The following is a 21799-nucleotide window of genomic DNA, read 5'->3' as shown; positions in this document are numbered from 1 at the left end:
GCAGGGCACAAATCCTGTCATCACGGCTTGAGCAGGCATCTTGTCTGTGGCACAGGTCACCATGATGGAGAGGGCAGCCTCGGCCCCACAGAGACCCACACTTACACTCACGAGAAGAACTGAGCTATGCAGAAGGGGTTCATACCCTGGTCCTGCCTGCTGAGGAGCTATTCAATCCCACGAAGATCAAATAAATAATCTGATCCTTGCTTCTGAATGAATACATTTCTGAAATATTGGGGGTACTCTACATTTTGTTAATATTTCATAAAAGTACAGGTACGACAATATGCCAGGCACTGACGTAGCATGTTACCTGCCTTTATCTCATTTAATCCTCACTGTGACTCTGCGAGCTAGGGATGAGTATCCCACTTTATAGGGGCTGAAGCCAAGGTTGACGCTGGACTTGCTCAAGGTTGAGTGGCTGCAAAGTGCTGGAGCTCGGACCAGTGCCAGCACAGATTTAAAACAGCCCCAGGAGGAGAGGATCAAAGGAAAGGGAGATGAGTACCTACTACGTGCTGGCCGACGTGAGAGTCCATCCTATGCCTGATCTCATTTGTTCCTCACCACTCTCTGATGTAAGTGTGGACAAACCCATTCACAGATGAGAAACTGAGGCTCAGAAAAGACAAGTGACTTGGCCCAGGTGCCACGACAGGTTCACGGTAAAGTTCACCTCTGACCCAGGTGCCCTGACCCCAGAGCCCAGTGCCTAATGGGCTTCATGCAGCATCAAGCCCCAACTGTCGCCGAACACCCACCACGGAAGCTACAGTTCCCAGCCTCCCTTGCAGCTAGGTGTGGCCAAGTGACCCCTGCTCTGCTCCATGGGATATGAGGGCAACTTTCGAGTTTAGCTCTCCAGCCCCATGAGATCTTCCTGCCGATAAGAGCGCGCAGAAGGTGAAGAACCAGCCCGGGGCACGCAGACCGGGGCAGCACAATGTCCTAGAGAATGTGGAGATACAGGGCAGAAGGAGCCAGGCCCCAACACTGTGAAGCCGCCACACCAGCCCTAGACCATTAGGCGAGCTTTGTGATGGGAGAGGGATCATTTTTTTCCCATGTAAATCACTGTTGTTTAGAGTCTCTGTGAGAACGGCCAAACACACCCACCAATTAGGACACATACTCCAAGCTTTGAAGTCGGACGGACCAGACAGAGCCCGAAACAGCAAGATGCCCACGAAGCAGTAGCTGCTGCCCTTCTGTGTGGCCCACGGATGGTAATTTGGCTTGAGACTAACAACTCAGCCCACGGCTCTCCCTGTTGCTATGACCCTGACATTTCCCCTCAGCTGAGCTTAGCTCCCCCAGTTCAGCTAGTCACATGGCATGTGGCATGACCACAGCAGCCCCTCTACCCCACTCCCATCCATCGGCCATGCCCCACATGGCAGCACAGTGAGCCCAAGACTGAGCGACCTTCCTGTCCCCCCAGCAGCCCTCAGACGGCTCCCATCAGGCTCATACTTATGCCTAAACCCCCTTATGGCGGCCTCCAAGGCCCTGCCTGGTCTGGCCTCGCCCACCCTGGCACCTCATCTGCCGCATCACCTCCCCACTGGCCAACGGTCTGCCCTGCAGAATGCCTGCGCGGCCCAGCTTCTTCCTGCAACTGGGGCCACTGGGCTGCCTCCTTTACATCCTAGCTTTTGGCTTAAAACCACTTCCTCAGGGAGGCTTCCTGCCCTCCACCAGGCTAGAGGAGGGCCCGTCCCCAAGCTCCCCTTACTCTCCTGCTCTTTTATTTCACAGCACTTTGTCCCTTGCTGTAGTCCACCTGCTATATTGCTATATTATGCTATGCTATTTTGTATTGTGTCATGTCATCGTGTATTATTCTTTACATGTTCATTGACCATCCCCACCCACCTCTCCACCCATTAGAATGTGGGTTTTACGAGAGCAGGGACTTGTCTTGTTTCCCACAGAATCCCCGGTGCCTAGAATGGTGCCTGGCACAAAGGTGGAAGCTCAAAATATGTTCGCTGAATAAATGGAGTGCTGACTCTGGACTGCATGTGAATTGCTGGACCCCAGATCACCGGTCAGGCCTATAGGGATATGGGTCACTCTCTCAATGGAACGCCTCTCCCTGGATTCAGTTCTTCTCCTGTCTGGGCTGCCCCTTTTCGATCTCATCTCAAACTTAACAAATCCAAAGCCAAATGCCCCACTTCTTTTCCCAGACCTGTCACTCCTGCCCTGGGTGGCTTATCTAGCTCTGGGACAGCAGCACCATTCACCCAGAAACCCATTCCAAGGGCCTGCAGGTCCCCCAGATGCCACGTCTCAAACACCCCTCCACCTCCTCCCCTTCCCTCAACTACCACCAGACTCCCAGCCTCCATCTCTCACCTGGGCCACCTCTACAGCCCCCCGGCCTCCCTGCAGAGCTCCCCTGTACACAGTTCTCCACCCACAGCCTAGAGGGATCCCTCAAAGGGCAAAACTGCTCTCCTGTTTAAAACACTGCCCTAGGGGCCCCTGGCTGGCTCAGTCAGTTAAACAGCCAACTCTTGGTTTTGGCTCAGGTCATGATCTCATGGTTCGTGAGTTCGAGCCCCACGTCAAGCTCTGTGCTGACAGTGTGGAGCCTGCTTGGGATTTCTCTTTCCCTCTCTCTCTGCCCCTCCCTGGTTTGCTTGCTCTCTCTCTCTCAAAAAAAATAAACATAAATTAAAAAAAAAAAAAAGTCCTGCTTTGTTCTCCCCACCCTCAGGACAAAGTCCCGACGCCTCGGCCTCGCATGTAACGCCTGCACCCTGCCCCATGTCTCATACCTCTCCTCCACCTGCTGGTCCTCCGTCCTTCCTGAACTACCTGCAGAGCCTATCATGCAACACTGTGACTCGGAGGCTTTCCACATTCTGTGCCTCCACTTAAAACACCCTCTCTCCACCTCTGCTGCCCACATACTACTTCAAGACTAAGGTCAGCCATTCTTCCTGAGTGCTCTGTCTCCTGTAGCACCATGTGGTAGAGCCCTCTGTCCACACACCTGCATCCCAGCAGGCTCCCAGCTCCTGGCAGGGGCGGGGCACACGGAGACACAGAAAGCCTGTCCTCCTGGGGCCCATTCCACCCCTCCTGAGTCGCACTCTTGCCTCCCAGGCACTGCTCTGGGAAGCCAGGCCCCTCCAAGAGCTCATGTGGAGGGCTCACCTCTGTCACTGTAGTCATCTACGAGGATGACTTCTTCTAGCAGCATGTCCGGGGACGTCTCGAGGACACTGTAAACTGTCCGGAGGAGAGTTGACCAGGCTTCATTATAAAACGCTATGACAACAGATGTCGTGGGCAACTTGTCATAAGCATATTTCTTCTCTTTGCACCTGCAAATACAACACAGCTTCAGGGAATCGAGAATCCACAGCTGACTGTGTGTACCAGGCCCAGGCTGGTCCTAGGGATGGAGGTGTGAAGGGGACACAGGTCACAGTCCTGAGACCTCCTCCTAGGGAATGGAAAATAATCTGGGATCTTCCAGAGACCCCAGTGTTCCTCTAGGAGCCCCAGCGGAGTCTAAGAAAGGTTCTAAAATGACACCAAGAAGCTTGAACCGTGGGACACTATTTTGAGGCTTTAAAGCAAATTTCAGATTTGAGCAACATGCAAGCTAAGCAGACTCAGAAGGGAGGACGATGGCCACCTCCCCCTCCTCAGCACCTCTCTCGTGGGTCCTCTCCCTTCTGATTCCACTGCCAGACCTGTGCTCAGACCGTGCCCTCTGCCTGGAACGTCCTTCCCTCATTTCTCTACCTGGAAAACTCTCTGTCCTCTTTCGAGAACAGCTCAGCCCCATCCTCTCCCTGGGACAGGCTGTGGGGGCAAATGCTCGCTTCTGGATGCTCCTCGGGCGCCTTGCCCACACGCGCGCCTCTGGTCCAGCAGGTGTCAGTCACAGCACTCTGGTTGCTCACTGGCATCTCACTGCCCTCTCCGGCACGTTACCCGGGCAGCAGCAATGCTTACAAAGGTGGTGTGTGCAGAAACCAGAGCCACTGCTAGAATGTGCAAACAGTCCAGAAGGGCTGCATAAAGGACACTGACCACCCCCCTTCCAGTACCCACCCCGCCCCTTGCCCCACTCTGTGGCCTCCCGGTGGGGGTGGGGGCATGTGCCTTGACTGGCGGTGATAGGAACCAGTAAGTTTCCTCTTTCTTTAGTAGGGTTTCCAGCTACTTCCTAAGGAGTTTCCCTAGTTGACAGAGAATTCTCTTCTCAGAGTGGCTCACGAGAAACTCCCAATGTCATCCCAGGGACTGGGCCGTGCCTGGAGACCTTCCATAGGAAATGGCAAGAGAGGGGAGGAACAGAACCCCAGAAGGGCACCCACAAGACTGGGCTGGAATGCGGGGCTGGCAATGCTAGAAGAGCGTACATGCTTGAAGACCAGCCAGCCGGCCTGGGCAGAAAGGGAAGACCTCACAGCAGGCTGTGCAGCACGTCAAAGGGACACAGAACCAAGCAGGATGAGGAGTAAAGCTAGATCAGCCAACTGCCGGTACCAGGCAACACGTCAGCGGGCCCTTACCCGTCAGTCACCAAATATTTCCTGATCACCTACTATGTGGATTAAAAAAAAAAAGCCCCCGGGCTTACATTCAAGGGGACAATGATCAAATAAGCAAACGTATCAGTAATTTCAGAAAGTAATGGTGCTATAAAGAAAAGCAGGGTGCAAAACAGAGCAACTGTGGAGGGCAGTGGGAAGGGGGAAATGGAGCAACCACAGAACAGGTAATCAGGGAGGGCCTCTTAGAGGAGGTGACATTGAGGAGGAGACCTGAATAATGCAAAAAAGCAGAGAAAAAGCCCTTTATGTATCCACTTTATTTCTTGTGGTTTTTCTCCTTTTGTTTCATCATGAATTTTTTCAAACATTATAAGGAACTTCTGGGACCTTTTGCCCAACATCAACAATTCTCAATGCATGGTGTATCTTGATTCATCTATGCCCTCACCAGACTAGGGTTTTTTGTTTTGTTTTGTTTTGTTTTGTTTTATTTTGTTTTGTTTTGTGTTTCAGAGAGAGGGAGAGAGAGAATCTCATGCAGGCTCCACACTCAGCTATCCCATGAGTCGTGAGATCATGACCTGAGCCGAGATCAAGAGTCAGATGCATAACTGACTGAGCCACCCAGGCACCCCATCCCAGACTAGTTTAAAGCAAAACCCAGAATATCACAGCATCCATGAATATTTCAATCTATCTAAGATATAAGGACGCCTTTTTTTTTTCATAATAAAACACAATACAACTGAGACATCTTAAGAAGTTACCAATTCTTTACTGCTACCATATCTCCAGCCTGCAATATTTCATAAAAATTAAAGACGCCAATGTTTGGAACACACACCATTCTTTTAAGAACCTCTAAGGACAAGTGTTGCTTATCCTAACTGGAGGACGCATTGATTTTAAGATACATCCAAATCTCAGAGATGCTTCAATATGAAAAAAAAAAAAAAGACTTAAAATTAATGAAATGTCCTACTTCATTTAACTCTCAAAACCACTTTCAGGGGCGCCTGGGTGGCGCAGTCGGTTAAGCGTCCGACTTCAGCCAGGTCACGATCTCGCGGTCCGTGAGTTCGAGCCCCGCGTCGGGCTCTGGGCTGATGGCTCGGAGCCTGGAGCCTGTTTCCGATTCTGTGTCTCCCTCTCTCTCTACCCCTCCCCCGTTCATGCTCTGTCTCTCTCTGTCCCAAAAATAAATAAATTAAAAAAAAAAACAAACAAAAAAAAAACCACTTTCAGTGTTGGCATGTATTGTTCCGCTTGGAAGGCCAGGCTCAGAGAAGTGGGATAACTTGGGCGGTTCACAGAATGCCTGTGAGCACGTACCTGGCCGGGGTCCTCATGTCCAGAGGCCCGGTCGTAGGGTTGTGGCTTGCCCCCGGCCGGATGCTCAGGTGGGCCATCTGATCGAATGAAGAGCCCTGCACCACACCTCCCTGCCTCGCCCTCCTCCCTCCCAGGGTCTGGCTCCAGGCCCTCTTCCTAAACTCCAGGGCAGTCTCTGCAGAGAGCTCTGCTGTCACTGGGAGGACCCTCCACATGAACAGGCGTATCCTGGAGACTCTGTTAGAGGCTGGCTCTTCTCAACCACACTCACATCCTCGCTCGTGCTGCGTTTGCAGGCACTGCTCTACACGCTTGAGTCAAAGTCAGCTGAGGCTGGAAGCATAACAGCTCTGGTGTCCTAAAGCGACGACAGGGCATCCCCAGCAGCCCGAGCAGCGGGACGCGAATCCTTGGACACCAAGGGCTTCTGATTCACAGAAGTGGTTACTACTTAGCACTGTGCTCCACAGAGGGGAGTCCAGCCCACACTCAAGGGGAGGAGAGGCAGGCTCCATCCTTTGAAGGGGATGATTGCCAAGAATGTGTGGATATATTTGAAAACCACCACGCAGGGATAGAATGCAGAAGTGTGACAGTACGTGTCCTCCAACACCAGGCCCTAAGACACTGAGGTTCCCTCTTTGTTCCCTCCCATGGACCATCCATCCTGGGGAAAGCCAGTTCCATGCAGTGACGCGAGTAGACTCAAGCATCCTGTGGAGAGGTCTCTGTGGCGAGGGACCGAGGCCTCCAGCCAACAGCCAGCCCCAACTTTCCAGCATGGGATAAGCCCTCTTGAAAGCAGATCTTCCAGGCCCAATCAGGCCATGAGATGATGAAATCCCCAGGCAGCATTTGGATTGCGATCTCATGGGAGATCCAGAGCCAGAACCACCCGGCTAAGCCACTCCCGAATCCCTGACCCACAGAGATTATGTGAAATCACAAATGTTTATTGTTGTTTCAAGTCACTAAGTTTATAGTACGGCCTATGCTGAAATAAATCACAAGGAAACTTTCAGCCAAGCCCAACGGAGAGAGATGTTTTATAAACCAGTAAGCCTGTACTTTAAAAAAAAAAAAATGCTAAAATGCCAGTGTCCTAAGAGACAGAGACAGGGCTAAAGAGACACAACAACTAAATGTCGCCCTTGATTCTCAATTAGATAGCAGGTCCAGGAAAAATAAAGCTGCTCCAAAAGTTGGCACAGTTGGAAAAATCCAGTATTGTATAAACTTTCTTAATTTGAGAACTACATCATGGTATCATGAGAGAATGTCCCTGTCCTTAGAAAACGCATGCCGAAGGAACAAAGGCTAAAAGGTATTATTGCTAAAACTTACTCTCAAATGTGTGTAATAGTATATAGCACACGTAGAGAGAAAAATTAAGTACATGGGGCAAAATAATGAATGGATCTAGGGGAAGGACGTACAGGAGTCTGTTCTGCTATTTTTCTAGCTTTGAATTTTCTCTAGCTTTGAATTTTTCAAAATTAAAAGTGTAATAAATTAAGAAGAAAAAGGGAGCCCCTGGATGGCTCAGTCAGTTAAGTGTCTGACTCTTGGTTTCAGCTCAGGTCATAACCTCACAGTTCGTGGGATCAAGCCCCATGTCAGGCTCTCCCTCTCTCTCTCTCTGCCCCTCCCCAGCTTGCGCTCTCTCTCTCTCTCTCTCTCTCTCTCAGAATACATAAATAAACTTAAAAAAATAATCTTTCTTTGTGAATATAAAAATGATGCATGTTCATTGTGAATAATTTCAGAATGCAGGAAAATATAAAGAAGTAAGAATCAGCAACAAGCCCACTGCTCAGAGATCTCCATTGTTAACATTTTTGGCATATTTCTTTCTATTGTTTATTGTTTGTGTGTGAGCACATGCTCACACACACTGCTGTTTATAGATCTGTACCCTGCTTTTTTGATTTAATATGATAGTGCAGTTATTCTTCTGTACTGTTAAAAGAGTCTCTGAGAATGGGTTTTGGATAGTCTTTGTAGCATTCCTTCATGAACCTGCACTACATTTCACGTTTTCTTGTCGGACCTTTGGAATTATTTACAGCTTTTTGCTATTATAAATAATGTTACAGAGAAAGATTGTTACTACAAGCGTCCTTCTGGGTTATCTCTGATTATTCCCTTAGGTGAGAAATTCTTAGATGTATTATGACATGATATTAAAAAGAAGAGGAACATTTTGAAGCTCTGAGTAATAGTGCCAAATGTAGCCAGTGCTCTTATGATTTGAAGGGACACAGATAGAGTACCTGGACATTCTAGAACAGTGGCCTTGGGCTTCGGGGTTTTGCAGAGCAGCAGAAACATATAAACAAAAACATCGAGGAGGGACTGACATCTGGTCCCAGCATTATTTGGTCAAGCGGATATCTTTCTACCTTCCTACTTATTCTTATCATGGGAAGAAAGCCATTTTAATACCAACAGTTAAGGATGTGATTTTATACTAAAGGACCACTGTTTACATTGAATAAACCTCAGTTTTGAAAACCTAATTTTACTGTCCTTCTTTCCATTCATTTCTCCTTGGACCTATGTACATTTGGAACTAAATTTTAGTTTTGTTTTTTTTTTTTTTTTGATAAAAAAATCTTTATTTTTAGGTTGCACAGAAACACATTTTTTTTTTCATGGAGTATAAGCAATTAATTCTTTCTAAAGCTTCTAGCGGGCTGTGGCTCGGCATGACATAGCCTCTCCATGAGCCGTGTCTACTAGTCAGGGGCTTTTAAAATGCAGATACACCTATTAATATTTTATATACGTATATATGTTGTCTATTTGTTACAACATATATCTGCAGGAGAGCAGCTGTTTTGGTAGAAGCGGGAAGAGTGAGGTAGGAGAGGGCCTGTGTCAGGGCCACTAAGCTTGAGTTACCTATTTTTGGAATCAGAATCAGCTTAGCCCTTGGATATAACCTTTGCACCATTAACATTATTTTCTTCTTCTTTTTTTAAAATTCTATTTATTTGTTTTTGAAAAAGAGGGCACGAGAGAGTGGGGGGAGGGGCAGAGAGAGAGAGAGGGAGAGACAGAATCCCAAGCAGCCTCCACACTATCAGTGCAGAGCCCAAGGAGGGGCCCGAACTTACAGACTGTGAGGTTGTGATCTGAGCCAAAATCAAGAGTTAGATGCTTCACCCACATGCCCCCAAAAAGATGAATTTTAAAAGGCTGGATCATATTTCTTTTTTTTTTTTTTTTTTTTTTAATTTTTTTTTTTTCCTAGGCTGGATCATATTTCTTTAGTAACACATAGCAAATGTCCTCATCGAGCAGTAATTTCATATTCTGACCGCTCCTTTTTTCTTGGCCTGGTATAGTTTCTCCTCCTTTCTTTAAACATACCTTACAGGCATCGTCCTTTGTGAATGTTCAATATATCCTTCTGGAAGTTTGTTTCCAGGAAAAACACTTTCCCTTTTCCCTCTTTTTCAAAGCAAGGTTCCAAAAGTTCAGATTGCAAAACAAATACTGCTGAAAAAAATATGCAATTTTCTTTCATTGCATGATCAAAGCAACTTGAATGACTTTTATAAATGTCCAGGTCTAGCCTTCTAGAACTGTGAATTAACTAAGTCTTTCCTTCAGTTCTCCAATTTTTCATTTTAAGTCAATTAACCAAAAAAAAAAAAAAAATTATTGAAAACCTCTATGTGCCCTTCCCCATCCCAGGTGCTATGAAGGGATAGAAAAGAATTATGTGGCATTTCTCATTCTCCTCCCAACCAAAAGCAGAGCATCCTTTAATGAGACAACAACAGCTATGCATCCATGCCTCAGGGTTCGACTTTTGCCTAGGGGACAAAAGGAAGCTCAGAGTCAAATTCACTGCTAAATCATAGCAAGCCATCCTTTCTTTAACATTCTGGTATAATCCATGTGTCTTGTAAGGGCAGGGGGTGAATTGTGGTTTTTGCTGTATTTTCTTCATGCCTTGTACTGTACCTGGTAATAATAATAACATGTATTGAGCGCTGACTACATGGTAGGTGGTGTGCTAAGCATTTTACAAGCATTATTCCACTTTCCCTTCCCAGCAACCCAGTTGGGCAGGGACTTCCATAAACTCTGCTAGCATAACATACAATTACGTATTATACAGATGCGAATGAATGGGTGCAGTAAATGCCTCCTCGTCTTCCTTTATCTTTATATTCAGGTTACACATAAAAGTCTTTTGAAAAAATGAAAATCCATACCTGTTGCAGAACAGGCCAAGGAGGTCACAGTGTACCTTGGTGGGTTCTGCCTGCCCAGAATCCTTTCTCCTTTCTTCACATTCCTGCACTTTGAGTTCCCTTTCATGAACCATGTCTCCCAGACTCGCAGGCCATGTGGTCTGCGCAAGGCTGAACACACACACATGCGCACACACGTGTGTATACACACACCCCTCTGGGAAGGTCACATGCCCCAGGCCTGACCAATGAACATTTTTTGCCTAATGACACCAGTTGAGTCCCTGAATCCAGGGCCCAGAATAATCTGAACCTAGTCCCAAACCCAGACTTTCCTGTGATAGAAGCCAATATATTTTCTTTTATATTCAAGTCAGTTCGCATTTTGCACTGGGTTTACAGTTATTTTCAACCAAATGAACTATGACTAATAGAGGAAATAGGTTTTGTGTTTTTTTGTTGTTTTTTTTTTAAGTGAATGTAAGACTTCCACTCCGGACAATATGGAAGATTAAAATGTCTGGGGAAACCCTGTTGGAAAAAATTTTTGATAAAATACTTCTTAAAAATCTTGTTTATTTATTTATTCATTATGAGAAAGCCAGAGGGAGAGCACACAAGTAGGGGAGAGGGGTAGAAGGAGAGAGAGAGAGAGAGAGAGAGATTGACTGATTATCTTAAGCAGGCTCCATGCTGAGCACGGAGCCCAATGTGGGACTCAATCCCACAATCCAGGGATTATGACCTGAGCCGAAACCAAGAGTCAGCTGCTCAACCAACTAAGCCACCCAGGCGCCCTTAAAAAAACTCTTTTAGGGGCGCCTGGGTGGCGCAGTCGGTTGAGCGTCCGACTTCAGCCAGGTCACGATCTCGCGCTCCGTGAGTTCGAGCCCCGCGTCGGGCTCTGGGCTGATGGCTCAGAGCCTGGAGCCTGTTTCCGATTCTGTGTCTCCCTCTCTCTCTGCCCCTCCCCCGTTCATGCTCTGTCTCTCTCTGTCCCAAAAAATAAAATAAACGTTGAAAAAAAAAAAATTTAAAAAAAAAAAAAAAAACAGAAAAAAAAAACCTCTTTTAAATGCATGGCTCAGCTTATAGAAAAGGAAATAAAGTCCTCAGGGTCCAGGAACAACATGAAAATACAAATCTCGATATTACAGCTATCAGACACAAAGCATAAAATAAGTATGCTTAACATGCTTGAATAAATAAAAGACGCCCTCATATAAATGACAAAGAAATAAGAATGACAGGCAAATTTAACTCAGTATAGACATCTCACAGCACTGAGTTTAGATCACCAAAGACTTTAGATCCTGCTGAGCTGAATATGTACTTTCAAGTTTACCACCAAAGATTAGAAATAAACAGTATAACTGAGGCACCCGGGTGACTGAGTCAGTTAAGTATCCAACTTCAGCTCAGGTCATGATCTCACCATTCGTGGGTTTAAGCCCCGCATCGGGCTCTGTGCTGAATGCTTGCTCAGAGCCTGTAGCCTGCTTCAGATTCTGTCTCTTTCTCTCTCTGCCCCTCCTCCACTTGTGCTGTCTCACTCTGTCTCTCAAAAATAAATAAATGTAAAATAATAATAAAAAAAGAAATAAACAGTATAACTGCCAAATTAGTAGGGAAGAAAAAGTGGAATGAGAAGGGTAGAGAAAAAACTTCTATCAACTCAAAGAATAGTGTTAAAAGAAAAATAAAAAGGAAAACAGCACAGAAAAAGAAAAACAATTAGAAAGCATAAAATAAGATGGCATGATCAAAATAATCAAACCTTAAATATCCTGTAAGCACGCGAAATATATGAGGACATAAATGTCCAATAAAAAGACCGTCAGTCTGGATTTTCCCCTTAATGACCACACAAAATGCAGCAACACGCTACTTAGAGACAGGCCTACAACATTAGGACATAGAATCAATGACAGTAAAAGGATGGAAAAAGGTATCATGAAGATACTAACTAAAACTGAACACGTTCTCCAGACTTAAAGCACCGATTCAAAAAAAGGATGTTACTCTGACAACCACAAGATGGGTCTGGTAAAAATTAACGGAATAACCTGCAGTTTACAACTTTGTTGGGGAAGCAAAGAAACATTAGCCTAATCTCCACACTACGCGTGATGCTGTTCCAAAGACGATGTTGTTATGAGAACGGTCAAGCAGGCTACCGCTCTGCAAAAAGAGAACTCTTAACCAACTCCCTCCTGCCAACCCCATCAAGCACACTCTCTTTAGCTGAATTGTCTATTTTGAGCGATTCTGAAACTCTTCACCATCCCAGCACCCAAGTCCTGATCCCTGAACTCAGACACACATCTGCAATTATAGCACTAATAAGGCTAAAACCAGAGCAAGCGTTCACGGAACACCTATGTATTGTTGCCTAATCAGCAGCTCAAAATTCTTCAGCTACAGCAGAGAACGGCTGATGTTCACATGTGACATCCCCGTCCATGTGCCACGGAAATGTGGAAATGCACAGCCCCAAGGGCACCGTCACTCCACCTTTTCCTCCTGCTCAATAGGTCAGACTATAAATGAGAATGGCATTATAGTGATTATCTCAACGCCTCTCTGGTCTATAAAAACTAAAACTCTTTGCCAATATTGGTACAACATTAGCAACCATCGCTCGTGACACACCTTACAACTGACTGTGATGTCATCACTGGTTTCACTGGCACCTGACCTGTTTTGAATCCCCACTTTGTCTAATTCTGGCATTCTCCCCCTTGCTCAAAAGCACTCACTTTTCATCTTCTGAGTAAAAAACCCACAGGCCCTAAGACAGTAGCTTTCAGCCGTAGGTGTACATCAGCCTCAGCCTAGGTGCTACCTACAGAAATTCTAATTAATTGTTCTGGGGAAGGTCCCTGGCATCAGTACGTTTCAAAGTTCCCCAACGCCACAAATCCAGCTTCCTGGCTCCCCACTTTGGCCTGCTGCCATCTCAGAGTGAAAGTTCCACCTCCTTGCTCGGCTCAAAGGAGACCGTGTTTGTGAGTTTTGCAAACCCTGCCCTTACTATCCCACCACGTAAGGATTCCTGGTCATCCTGTTCCTTCTCCTCCTTCTCCTCCTCCTCCTCGATTCCGTGCTATAACTAACAGAAATAAAGCTGTGTTCTAATCCACTGGCACATGAATTACCAGACTCACAGAAGAGCTGGGGTCTCCACGAAGTCTCAAAGACTTAGAGCCAACACTGAAGTGTCTCTAGCGGTTTGGCCTGTCCAAGAGAGCAGACGCAGTATCACGGCTTGCAGACGCCGAGAAGAACCAGGCCGGATCCCTTAGTAGTTCCCAACTCCTTGCAATGGGAACAGCTTCATCCACGTAGTGTAAAGATTTCAGTCACAACCATGTGTGACCCTATGTACATACTCATGTTTGAATATGTTCTCGTTCACATACCCATGGGTATATTTTTCAAAATCTATTTCTATACCTGGAAAAGTCCAAAAGGATACGCAGCAAAATGTTAGCAGTGGTTCTCCTGGGGTTGTAGGTTTATGGAAGATTTTTTTTTTTTTTTGGTTCCCTGTACATGCTAAAATTTCTAGAGTGAACATGTATTGCTTTTATAATTAAAATAAATAAATAACTGTCTGCACCCCAAAAGGGAGGAGGGAATAAAAGATCTGGGCTCTACGGGCACCTGGGTGGCTCAAACATCCAGCTATTGATTTTGGCTCAGGCTATGATCTCACAGTTTGTGGGTTCGAGCCCTAGGTCCGGCTCTGTGCTGACAGTGTGGGGCCTGCTTGGGATTCCCTCTCTTCCTCTCTCTCTGACCCTCTCCCACTTGTGCCCTCTTCCTCAAAATAAATAAAAAAACTTAAAAAAAAAAAATCTGGGTTCTAGATAAGCTCTGCCCCAGATCTGCATGTTACCTTGGGGGCAAGGCTTTGCCTCTGTTAGACAGGATGCTCACTCGGCCTCTCCCTCAGTGACATTCAAGGATCTTAACCACCCCTCTGCTTATCAGTTAAAGTCTCAAGGGACTCCCCCACAACCACCCTGACTCCAACTGTAAATTTATATTCTGCTATTCTGGTTTCTCAGGCTAAAACTCAAGACCCTGATTAGGTCCTCACCTTTCTATGAACTATAGTAAAAGTGAGTCTCCATCAAAGACCCTGACCTGGAGGGCAGAAGTTATGCCTCCAGGCCTCCCTGGCTGAGTCTAACACAGATCAAGCTCACCTTTCTCTCCAGCTAGACAAGAATAATCCAATAGGCCTTGCTGCAGGAATTAAAGGCAGGAGGCATTCACACTCCTTATCACGCTGGGCTTGTATTAACTTCCCAGAGTCAATGCAACAGCAGGATCTATAAGCAAATCCTGATAGGACACAGGGCAGCTCTGTCACCATGGAGACAAGGATACCATAAGCCCCACAGGTCATCCAGTGTTTGAAAGAGATTTCTCAACCTGGGACAATAAAGGAAGTTGGAACCCGGAAAAAAAAAAAAACTTTACAACCAATCCCTGCATGCCTCTTAAAAACAACCTCCTGAGGACATTGTTGGCAACAGGGAAGGGAAGAAAAACTAATAAGAATTGAGTACACAGTGTGTTCAATGTTTTATTAATTCCTAGGTGGTGTTATTTCTACGCATTCCTTATTTTGCAGATAGGGAAAGTGGGGGGAACTGCTACCAACACTAACAAAGTTCTACTCAAAAAGATTAACAGTGAAGATGCCTCAGGGGAAAGCATGAGGCTAGACACCGGAAAATAGGGAAGACAGTGAAGTGTGAGTCCCTCCCAATTCTGCCAAGGTCGGCGGGTGGGGGGGGGGGAGGGGGGGGGTAGCAACTCCTGGAGCAGGCACTCATGCTTTCTCTGGCCAAGGATTCACGGATCCCCAAATCCTGAAATTAGCACAATGCCAAAGAGGCCATGAGGGTCACATCCCCCACTTTCCAGCTGTGGGGTGAGTCACTTGTCCTGACACCTGAGATCTTTGCCACACCTCCAAGGCAGGAATTCAGGGGAGCAGGAAAGGGTGGCAGGTGCCTGGTGCTCACACAGGCTGCTCCACTGGCTCCTCTTGGGACCCCCTCTCTGAGCCCTCTTTTCCTCCAAGTCTTTAAGAACAGGGCTCAAGTGGGGACCTAAAAGATCCCCACCGATGGAGGAAAGGAGAGAGAAGGCCAGGAGGTCTGACCTTCTGCCAGCTTGCTCCCTTCTCACCTAGACAGTGGGCACAACCCACCCGGCCAGCAGCTCAGGCAGGAATTAGGCCTCCGACTGCACAAGCTCGGGGCCTGCACCACCCACAGGAGTGAGCTGAGCTGCATCGCAGCCAGAAGGAGCCCTTCCCACCAGCGCCTCCTTCCTGCCCTCCTTTGCCTAAAGCTCAGGAATCCAGCTCCCAATGAGAGGGAAGCTTCGGACTTGGCCTTCCAGCGACCTTTCACCACTCCTGCTGGGGCGCCCTCCCCTCCTGTTTCATTCATGGGCCTGACACACACTGATAAGTGAATGGGGAGACGATCTCAAACCCTAGGAGTCCTTAGTTTCACCAAGGAAGGGACATGCAGGCATGGCTGGACTGGGGTGGGGGGGAAGGTGCTGTGAAACCAGGAAGAGCACCCAAAGGGGGTCTCACACCTGTCTGCTTAGCCCTGACTCTCCCCCACTTTTTCAGAGCCGAATGACAGACCTTCTTAGGGGGGAGAGACCGCCCAGTAAGAGATTCGTCAATTTCTGAGATTATTCTATTTTCTTTTTTTTTAAACTTTCTTGCGTCGCCCCAACCCAGATGACCCCTTCCACTGCCCACTTTCCGAGAAAGAATAAGACGCGCGATCCCCAGGTATTTCGACACCCCATTTCCACCCCGCCACTTCACAGATGCCTAAACTGAGGCCCGGGGACTCCGCGGGTAGTGTTCCCCCCGCCACCTGCGGACTCACAGCGGGTTCCAGCGCTCGGGCAGGCGGCGGTGCAGCGAGATGCGGTCGCTAAGGTAGATGTTGATCTGGTGCACCCGCACGCTCTCCTCTTGCAGCCGCAGCTCCTCGCCCTGCAGCTGCAGCCGCACCGCCTCGCCCCGCGCGCCCAGAGCGTCGCTGGGCACCGGCGGCCGCGGCAGGACCGGGTCGCGCCGCCCGGGGCGTGGGGTGCGCGGGGGTCCCGGCTCGGCCGCCCTGGCCCCGCGCCGCGCCCGTAGCACGGAGCCCAGCCCGGCCAGCGCCAGCAGCGCCAGCAGAGCCAGCAGCGCCTTCCGGCCGCGCCGGAGCCCCAGCGGGCAGCGCCTCCGCGCTGCGCGCCCCCACATGCGCCCGCCAGCTGGGGCCAGCGCTCCGCTCGCCGGGAGCGGCGGCGCAGACCCGGACCCGGATCCCGGAACCGCGGCGCCGCGCCGCCCCGCCCCCGCCCCGCCCCACCTGCGCGCCGCCCCCTTTTCAGCCCAGCCCGCGCGGTGGAGGGTGGCTGGTCTTCACTCTGTCCCCCCCGCGGACAGGCCTAGACTCACACCACCTTCCTCGTTGTGCTGTAAGCATTAGGAAAAAGGTGACGGTCGTAAAACCCTCAGCTCAGCACCTAGCACTTCATAAGCGCTCAGTAAATGTTGGCTGAATGCACTCTGCAGGATGCTACGAATTTTACTGCCCTTATCTCATCTGGCCCTTACGCAGTCCAGTCACAGGGGTAGTAGGATTATCAACTCCATTTGACAGATGATGGGACTAAGGCACAGTGATTCTGTGTCACTGAGGCCTGCAGGCCCAACCAAAGACATAATACTGTTTAGATTCGGTGAATAGCAAACTTTCCCTGGTTCCCTGTTAGTCTTTGTTTTATCCCTAACTTTACAAAGGCCTCCAAGAAACTGATCAAAGGAATGAACCCCCTCAGAGAAACACATGCATAGGCACCCATAATATGATCGCACACATCCCAGGTCATCTGTTCCTGTTAAATACCCCCTGACCTTGGCCAGAGGTTTCCTTTGAGGGGATTGAAAAAATGAAGGAGCCACTTGGGTGCTGAAAATATTTAACAGGGTCAAGACTAGAGTGAGTCTTGGCTCTCTCCAAGGCAAGAAATTATAGGTTGGGCCAAAAAGAATCAGCAATCAAAAATAAAAAATACTTTTGAAAATCAAAATGAAAGCAAAAAATCCACGATGAACAAAACATCAAAATTTTAAATAAAGCAGACAGAACCTGACCCTGTGTTTGCACAGCTCACCTCACAGGCCTCACTCACCCTAATCCCTGCCCTGATTCATGGCTAGATTTTGGTGGTGATTACATGGAGATATATATATATATATATATATATATATATATATATATATATATATATAATATACATATGCAATATATATATGCAATATATACATATGCTATATGTATATATATATATATATATATATATATATATATATACATACACATGCCCCAAAGTCATCTGGGCACGTGGGTGGCTCAGTCCTTTGAGCCTCTGACTCTTGATTTAGGCTTAGGTCATGATCCCAGAGGCGTGGGATGGAGCCCTGGGCTCCACACTAAGCGTGGAGTCTGCTTGAGGTTCTCTCTCTCTCCCTCCTCTGCCCCTCTCCCCAGCTCGTGCTCTCTCTAAAATAAAAAATTTATTACAAAAGTCATAAATATGCATTTGACTTATGAAAGTTCTATCTCAATTAAAAACATAAAAAATAAATAAAAAGAACTAAGAGGAATAAAAAATAGGAATACCCCTGGCCTCCAGTATAAATGCTGAAATGCAAGGCCTGTCTCCATGCCACTGAGGGAGAGGGCCTTCACCATTCCACACCTTTGTAAATTTTTTTTTAATATTTATTTATTTTTGACAGAGAGAGAGAGAGAGAGAAACAGAGCGTGAGCGGGGGAGGGGCAGAGAGAGAGGGAGACAGGGGAATCTGAAGCAGGCTCCAGGCTCCGAGCTGTCAGCACAGAGCCCCACACAGGGCTTGAACTCAGATCGCGAGATCATGACCTGAGCCGAAGTTGGAGGCTCAACCTACTGAGCCACCCAGGCACTCCACCATCCCACACCTTTGTAACACATGCTGTTGTCCCAGCTTGAAATGCCCTTCCCCACCTGGCAAACTCCTATCTACATTTCAAGGCCCTGCCAAAAGCCACGTTTTCTGTGAAGCCTCCAGCAACTCCACAGCCTTTTAGACAAATGCGTTTCATGATTGCATCACCCTTTTGTTATTAGTCAGGGTTCCACCAGAGAAACAGAACCAGGAGGGGATATAGTAAGAGATTTATTGCAAGGAATTGGCTTACACAACTGCAGGGGCTGGTTAAGCAAGTCCCAAATCTGTAGGGCAGGCCATCAGGAGGGAAGGTTGAAACTCTCTGACATGAGCTGAAGCTGCAGTCCACAGGCAGAATTTCTTCTTTTGCAAGGCAACCTCAGTTCTGCTCTTAAGGCCTTTCAACTGATTGAATCAGGCCCACCTACATAATCTCCATTAGTTAAAGTCAACTGATTGTAGACGTTAATTATATTTACAAAATATTTTCATGGCAACTTCTAATTTAGTGTTTGAGTGAATAACTTGGGATTAAAACCCAACTAAGCTGACGCATCAAATTGACCATCTCTATTAGTTTCCTAGGGCTGCCATAACAAAGTACCACAATCTGGGTGGCTGAAAACAACAGAAATGTATTCCCTCTCCATTCTGGAGGCTAGAAGCCCAAAATCAATTAGTCCCATCAGCAAGGCCATGCTTTCTCTGAACGCTCTAGGGAGAACCCATTCCATACATTTCTCTTAGTTTCTGGTGTTGCTTGAAATCCTTGGCATTGCTTGGCTGATCGATGCATTGCTTCAACCTCTGCCTCCATTGTCATTCTTCTGATGTGTGTCTGTCTCTGTCTCTTCTACTCTTCTTCTAAGGGCACCAGTCACATCGGATCTGGGCTCACTCTGATGACCTCATCTTGATTATGTCTGTCAGGACCAAATAAGGTCATATTCATAGGTACCAAGGATTAGGACTTCAACATATCTTGTTGAGGGACTCGATTCAATCTGTTAACACCCTCATACTTTGTTACAATGCTTAGTACATTGGGTCGTGTTTAATTTACCCCAGCCTTGTAACAAAAAGAATGTAAGGGACTTAGAGTATGAGCTGTGGTCACTTCATGATGGCAGAACTTGGCATAGAGTCAGACACACAGAAAGTGCTCAGTTAATGGCTGGCTTTGTATCTCACACTCACTTCTGTAGGCATCTCTTTGAACTTGCTGGGGAGGTGTCTAATGGAAGGTATAACCTGGTTAAGTGCAGGGAGGAGTTACTCCCATAATGTGACAAACACGAATTCTTCAGGCCTTGTTCCTGGAAGGGCCTCAGTGTCCTTGAAAACTCCTAATAGGGGAGTTTTCAAAAATCTGGCTCCCAGAAACCCTGGGAGACCACCCAGGAAAGGAAAAAGAGGCTGACTGAGGCTCCAGCTCTCTTCCCTAAAACCAGAGCATGGACACTTTTATCTGCCGAATGCTTTGAGCTGCCTTGAGACTACAGCACCCTCCTCCCTAATTACCAGACGAACTGGTGACAACACCACAGAAAGTGTGTTGTCCAAGCCCACAGAAGGTCAGTGGCAGAACAGGAAATAAAATGGACTAAAAAGGTGTGGCAGAAACCTGTGGATGTCTGCCAATATGCATTCTCCTCTCCTTTCTGAACAATGGAACCCCTGAGTCGTTTGCTTGTTTCTCTGGGCCCATGGTCTTCCAAAATAAAGACTAGAATTCCCAGCCTCCTTTGCAGCCAGGCATGGCCATATGACTGAGAGTGTAGCCAATGGGCGATAAGTGGTATTGTCAGATGGCGCTTCTGAGTAATCTCCCTAAATGAAAGTCCCTTACCCTTGCTTCTTCCTGCTCGCTGGATTGTGGCTATGAAGACCAGAGCTCAAGCAACCACCTCGAGTCATGTGGTAAAACCACTCAGAATGGTTAAACAACATGGCAGAAGGAACCCTAACACTGTGAACACTGAACCAGTCCTGACAACCTCCTTCCAGGCTTTGCTTATGTGAGGGAGAAATCAACTTCTATATTGTTTATGCCACTGTTTCTGTGTGTGTGTGTGTGTGTGTGTGTGTGTGTGTGTGTGTGTGTGTGTGTGTGTGTGTTTTGTCCTATGCAGCCAAATCTAATCCTGAGTGATAACAGAATTAATTGCACAAGAATTCCTCCCACATCTGGCTCTGATAGTGTGGTGGTTTTAAAACAAGGCTGCAAATTATTCAACACTCCCTTGCCTTGAATCAGGGAAGACTTGTAACTGCTTCAACTATTAGATTATGGTAGAAGTGAAGCTCCTTGACTTCACTGGCTAGGAGCAAGAAGCCAGCTGTGAAGCTTCCACCTTGTTCGTAGGATCGCTGTTCGTGCAGCTTGAGCTGCCAGGGAAGAAATCCCTATCTTGGTGTTGTCATGCTGGAGAAGCCCCGGGTGGACAATCTAGCCAACAGTGCCGGCTGCACCCAAACTTCCGCTGGCCCAGACAGCCCAGGCATAAGGCAGGTGAGTGAAGAAGCCATCTTGGAAGTGGTTCCAGGATGCTAACCATTCAGGTCACTTCATCTGTGGCCCCATAGGTCACAGAATGGAGAAGAGAGGTGCCCTTTTCAAATTCTTGACCCACAGAATCCAGGAGCACAATAAGACGGTTGTTGTTTCACACCATTAAGTTTGGGGATGGTTTGTTACTCGGCGATAGATAACTAGAACAAATGGCTGGTTTTAGCCAAGTTTTTTAATTCAGTAAAACATTTATTGAGAATCTACTATAGTGCCAGGCACCATGCTAGAGTCCAGGCATGCTGTAACGATCAAGTGTCAAAGAGAAACAAAACTAGACACTACTTAAAGCGGTAATGACAGATTTTAAGCAGTAGCATGTTATCCCAATAGGGAAGAGGGCCCAGCATGAATGGATTCAACTTTGATTTGCACAGAATGACTGGGCATTTTAAATAGGGTCAGGGAAGTGAAAAATGACAAAGGAGTAATCAGCATAAATGCTGATGATGCCAGCTGTGTCTGTGGCTGGCAAATATCAAAGTTAGGATTCTATTCTCACACAGAGACAGAGGCCCTATCCTTCCTGATTACATTGTAAAGGAATGGCTTTCAGTCCTTGAGAAAGACACTCTTGAATTGTAGGAGATACACATACATCTCACAGGGACAGAGAAAGGATTTAAAACTGCAAGCCCTTCTTAGTAAGTTCTCTAAGAAAGGGTGGTCAGGGACTGACAGGTATCAGCTATGACAAATAGTAAATTCTTTGGACAGCCTTGAGTTTTCTGAGGCAGATACTTAAGCAGGGGGGTGCTAGGGTCATGTTGAGAGTGCAGCCTTGAGCTGTTAAAAACTCTGTTAATGTTTACATTTTTAATATGAAGGGAGGTAGATGTATAAAATTATCTGTCTTCAGTCCATCACCTTCATAGGCCAAAGTTAAGGCTTGGTTGAGAAGTGGGCTCAGAGGAGCCTGGCTAGGGTTTGATCAAGGAGAAACTCTTTGCCACAAGGCATATTTTCAACATCATGGTGCTTAGAGTGCAATGGAATAGAGTGCAAATATTAAAAAGGTATCTTATGGGGTGCCTGGGTAGCTCAGTCGGTTAAGCATCCGACTTTGGCTCAGGTCATGATCTCACAGTTTGTGGGTTTGAGCCCCATGCAAGGCTCTGTGCTGACA

General features: G+C 47.2%; 1 protein-coding gene across 1 annotated transcript in view; it reads right to left on the bottom strand.

Moving 5' to 3' along the window:
- The window catches only part of GALNT12 (polypeptide N-acetylgalactosaminyltransferase 12), a 38034-nt gene extending 21597 nt beyond the window's left edge, over nucleotides 1–16437 (bottom strand). The window contains exons 1-2 of the mRNA XM_086683585.1: nucleotides 16003–16437; nucleotides 3175–3344 (exon numbers count right to left, since the gene is read on the bottom strand). Of these exons, the coding sequence (XP_086539711.1) occupies nucleotides 3175–3344; nucleotides 16003–16367 (535 nt within the window). The 5' untranslated portion in view covers nucleotides 16368–16437. The remainder of the gene's footprint in view (nucleotides 1–3174; nucleotides 3345–16002) is intronic.
- Between the last annotated feature and the right edge of the window lie 5362 nt (nucleotides 16438–21799).

The sequence above is a fragment of the Puma concolor genome, chromosome D4, assembly GCF_028749965.1.
Source record: "Puma concolor isolate L17-30 chromosome D4, mPumCon1.1.hap2, whole genome shotgun sequence".
NCBI lineage: Eukaryota > Metazoa > Chordata > Mammalia > Carnivora > Felidae > Puma > Puma concolor.
Note: the sequence above shows the minus strand (reverse complement) of the source record. Positions and strands in the feature narration are given on the sequence as shown.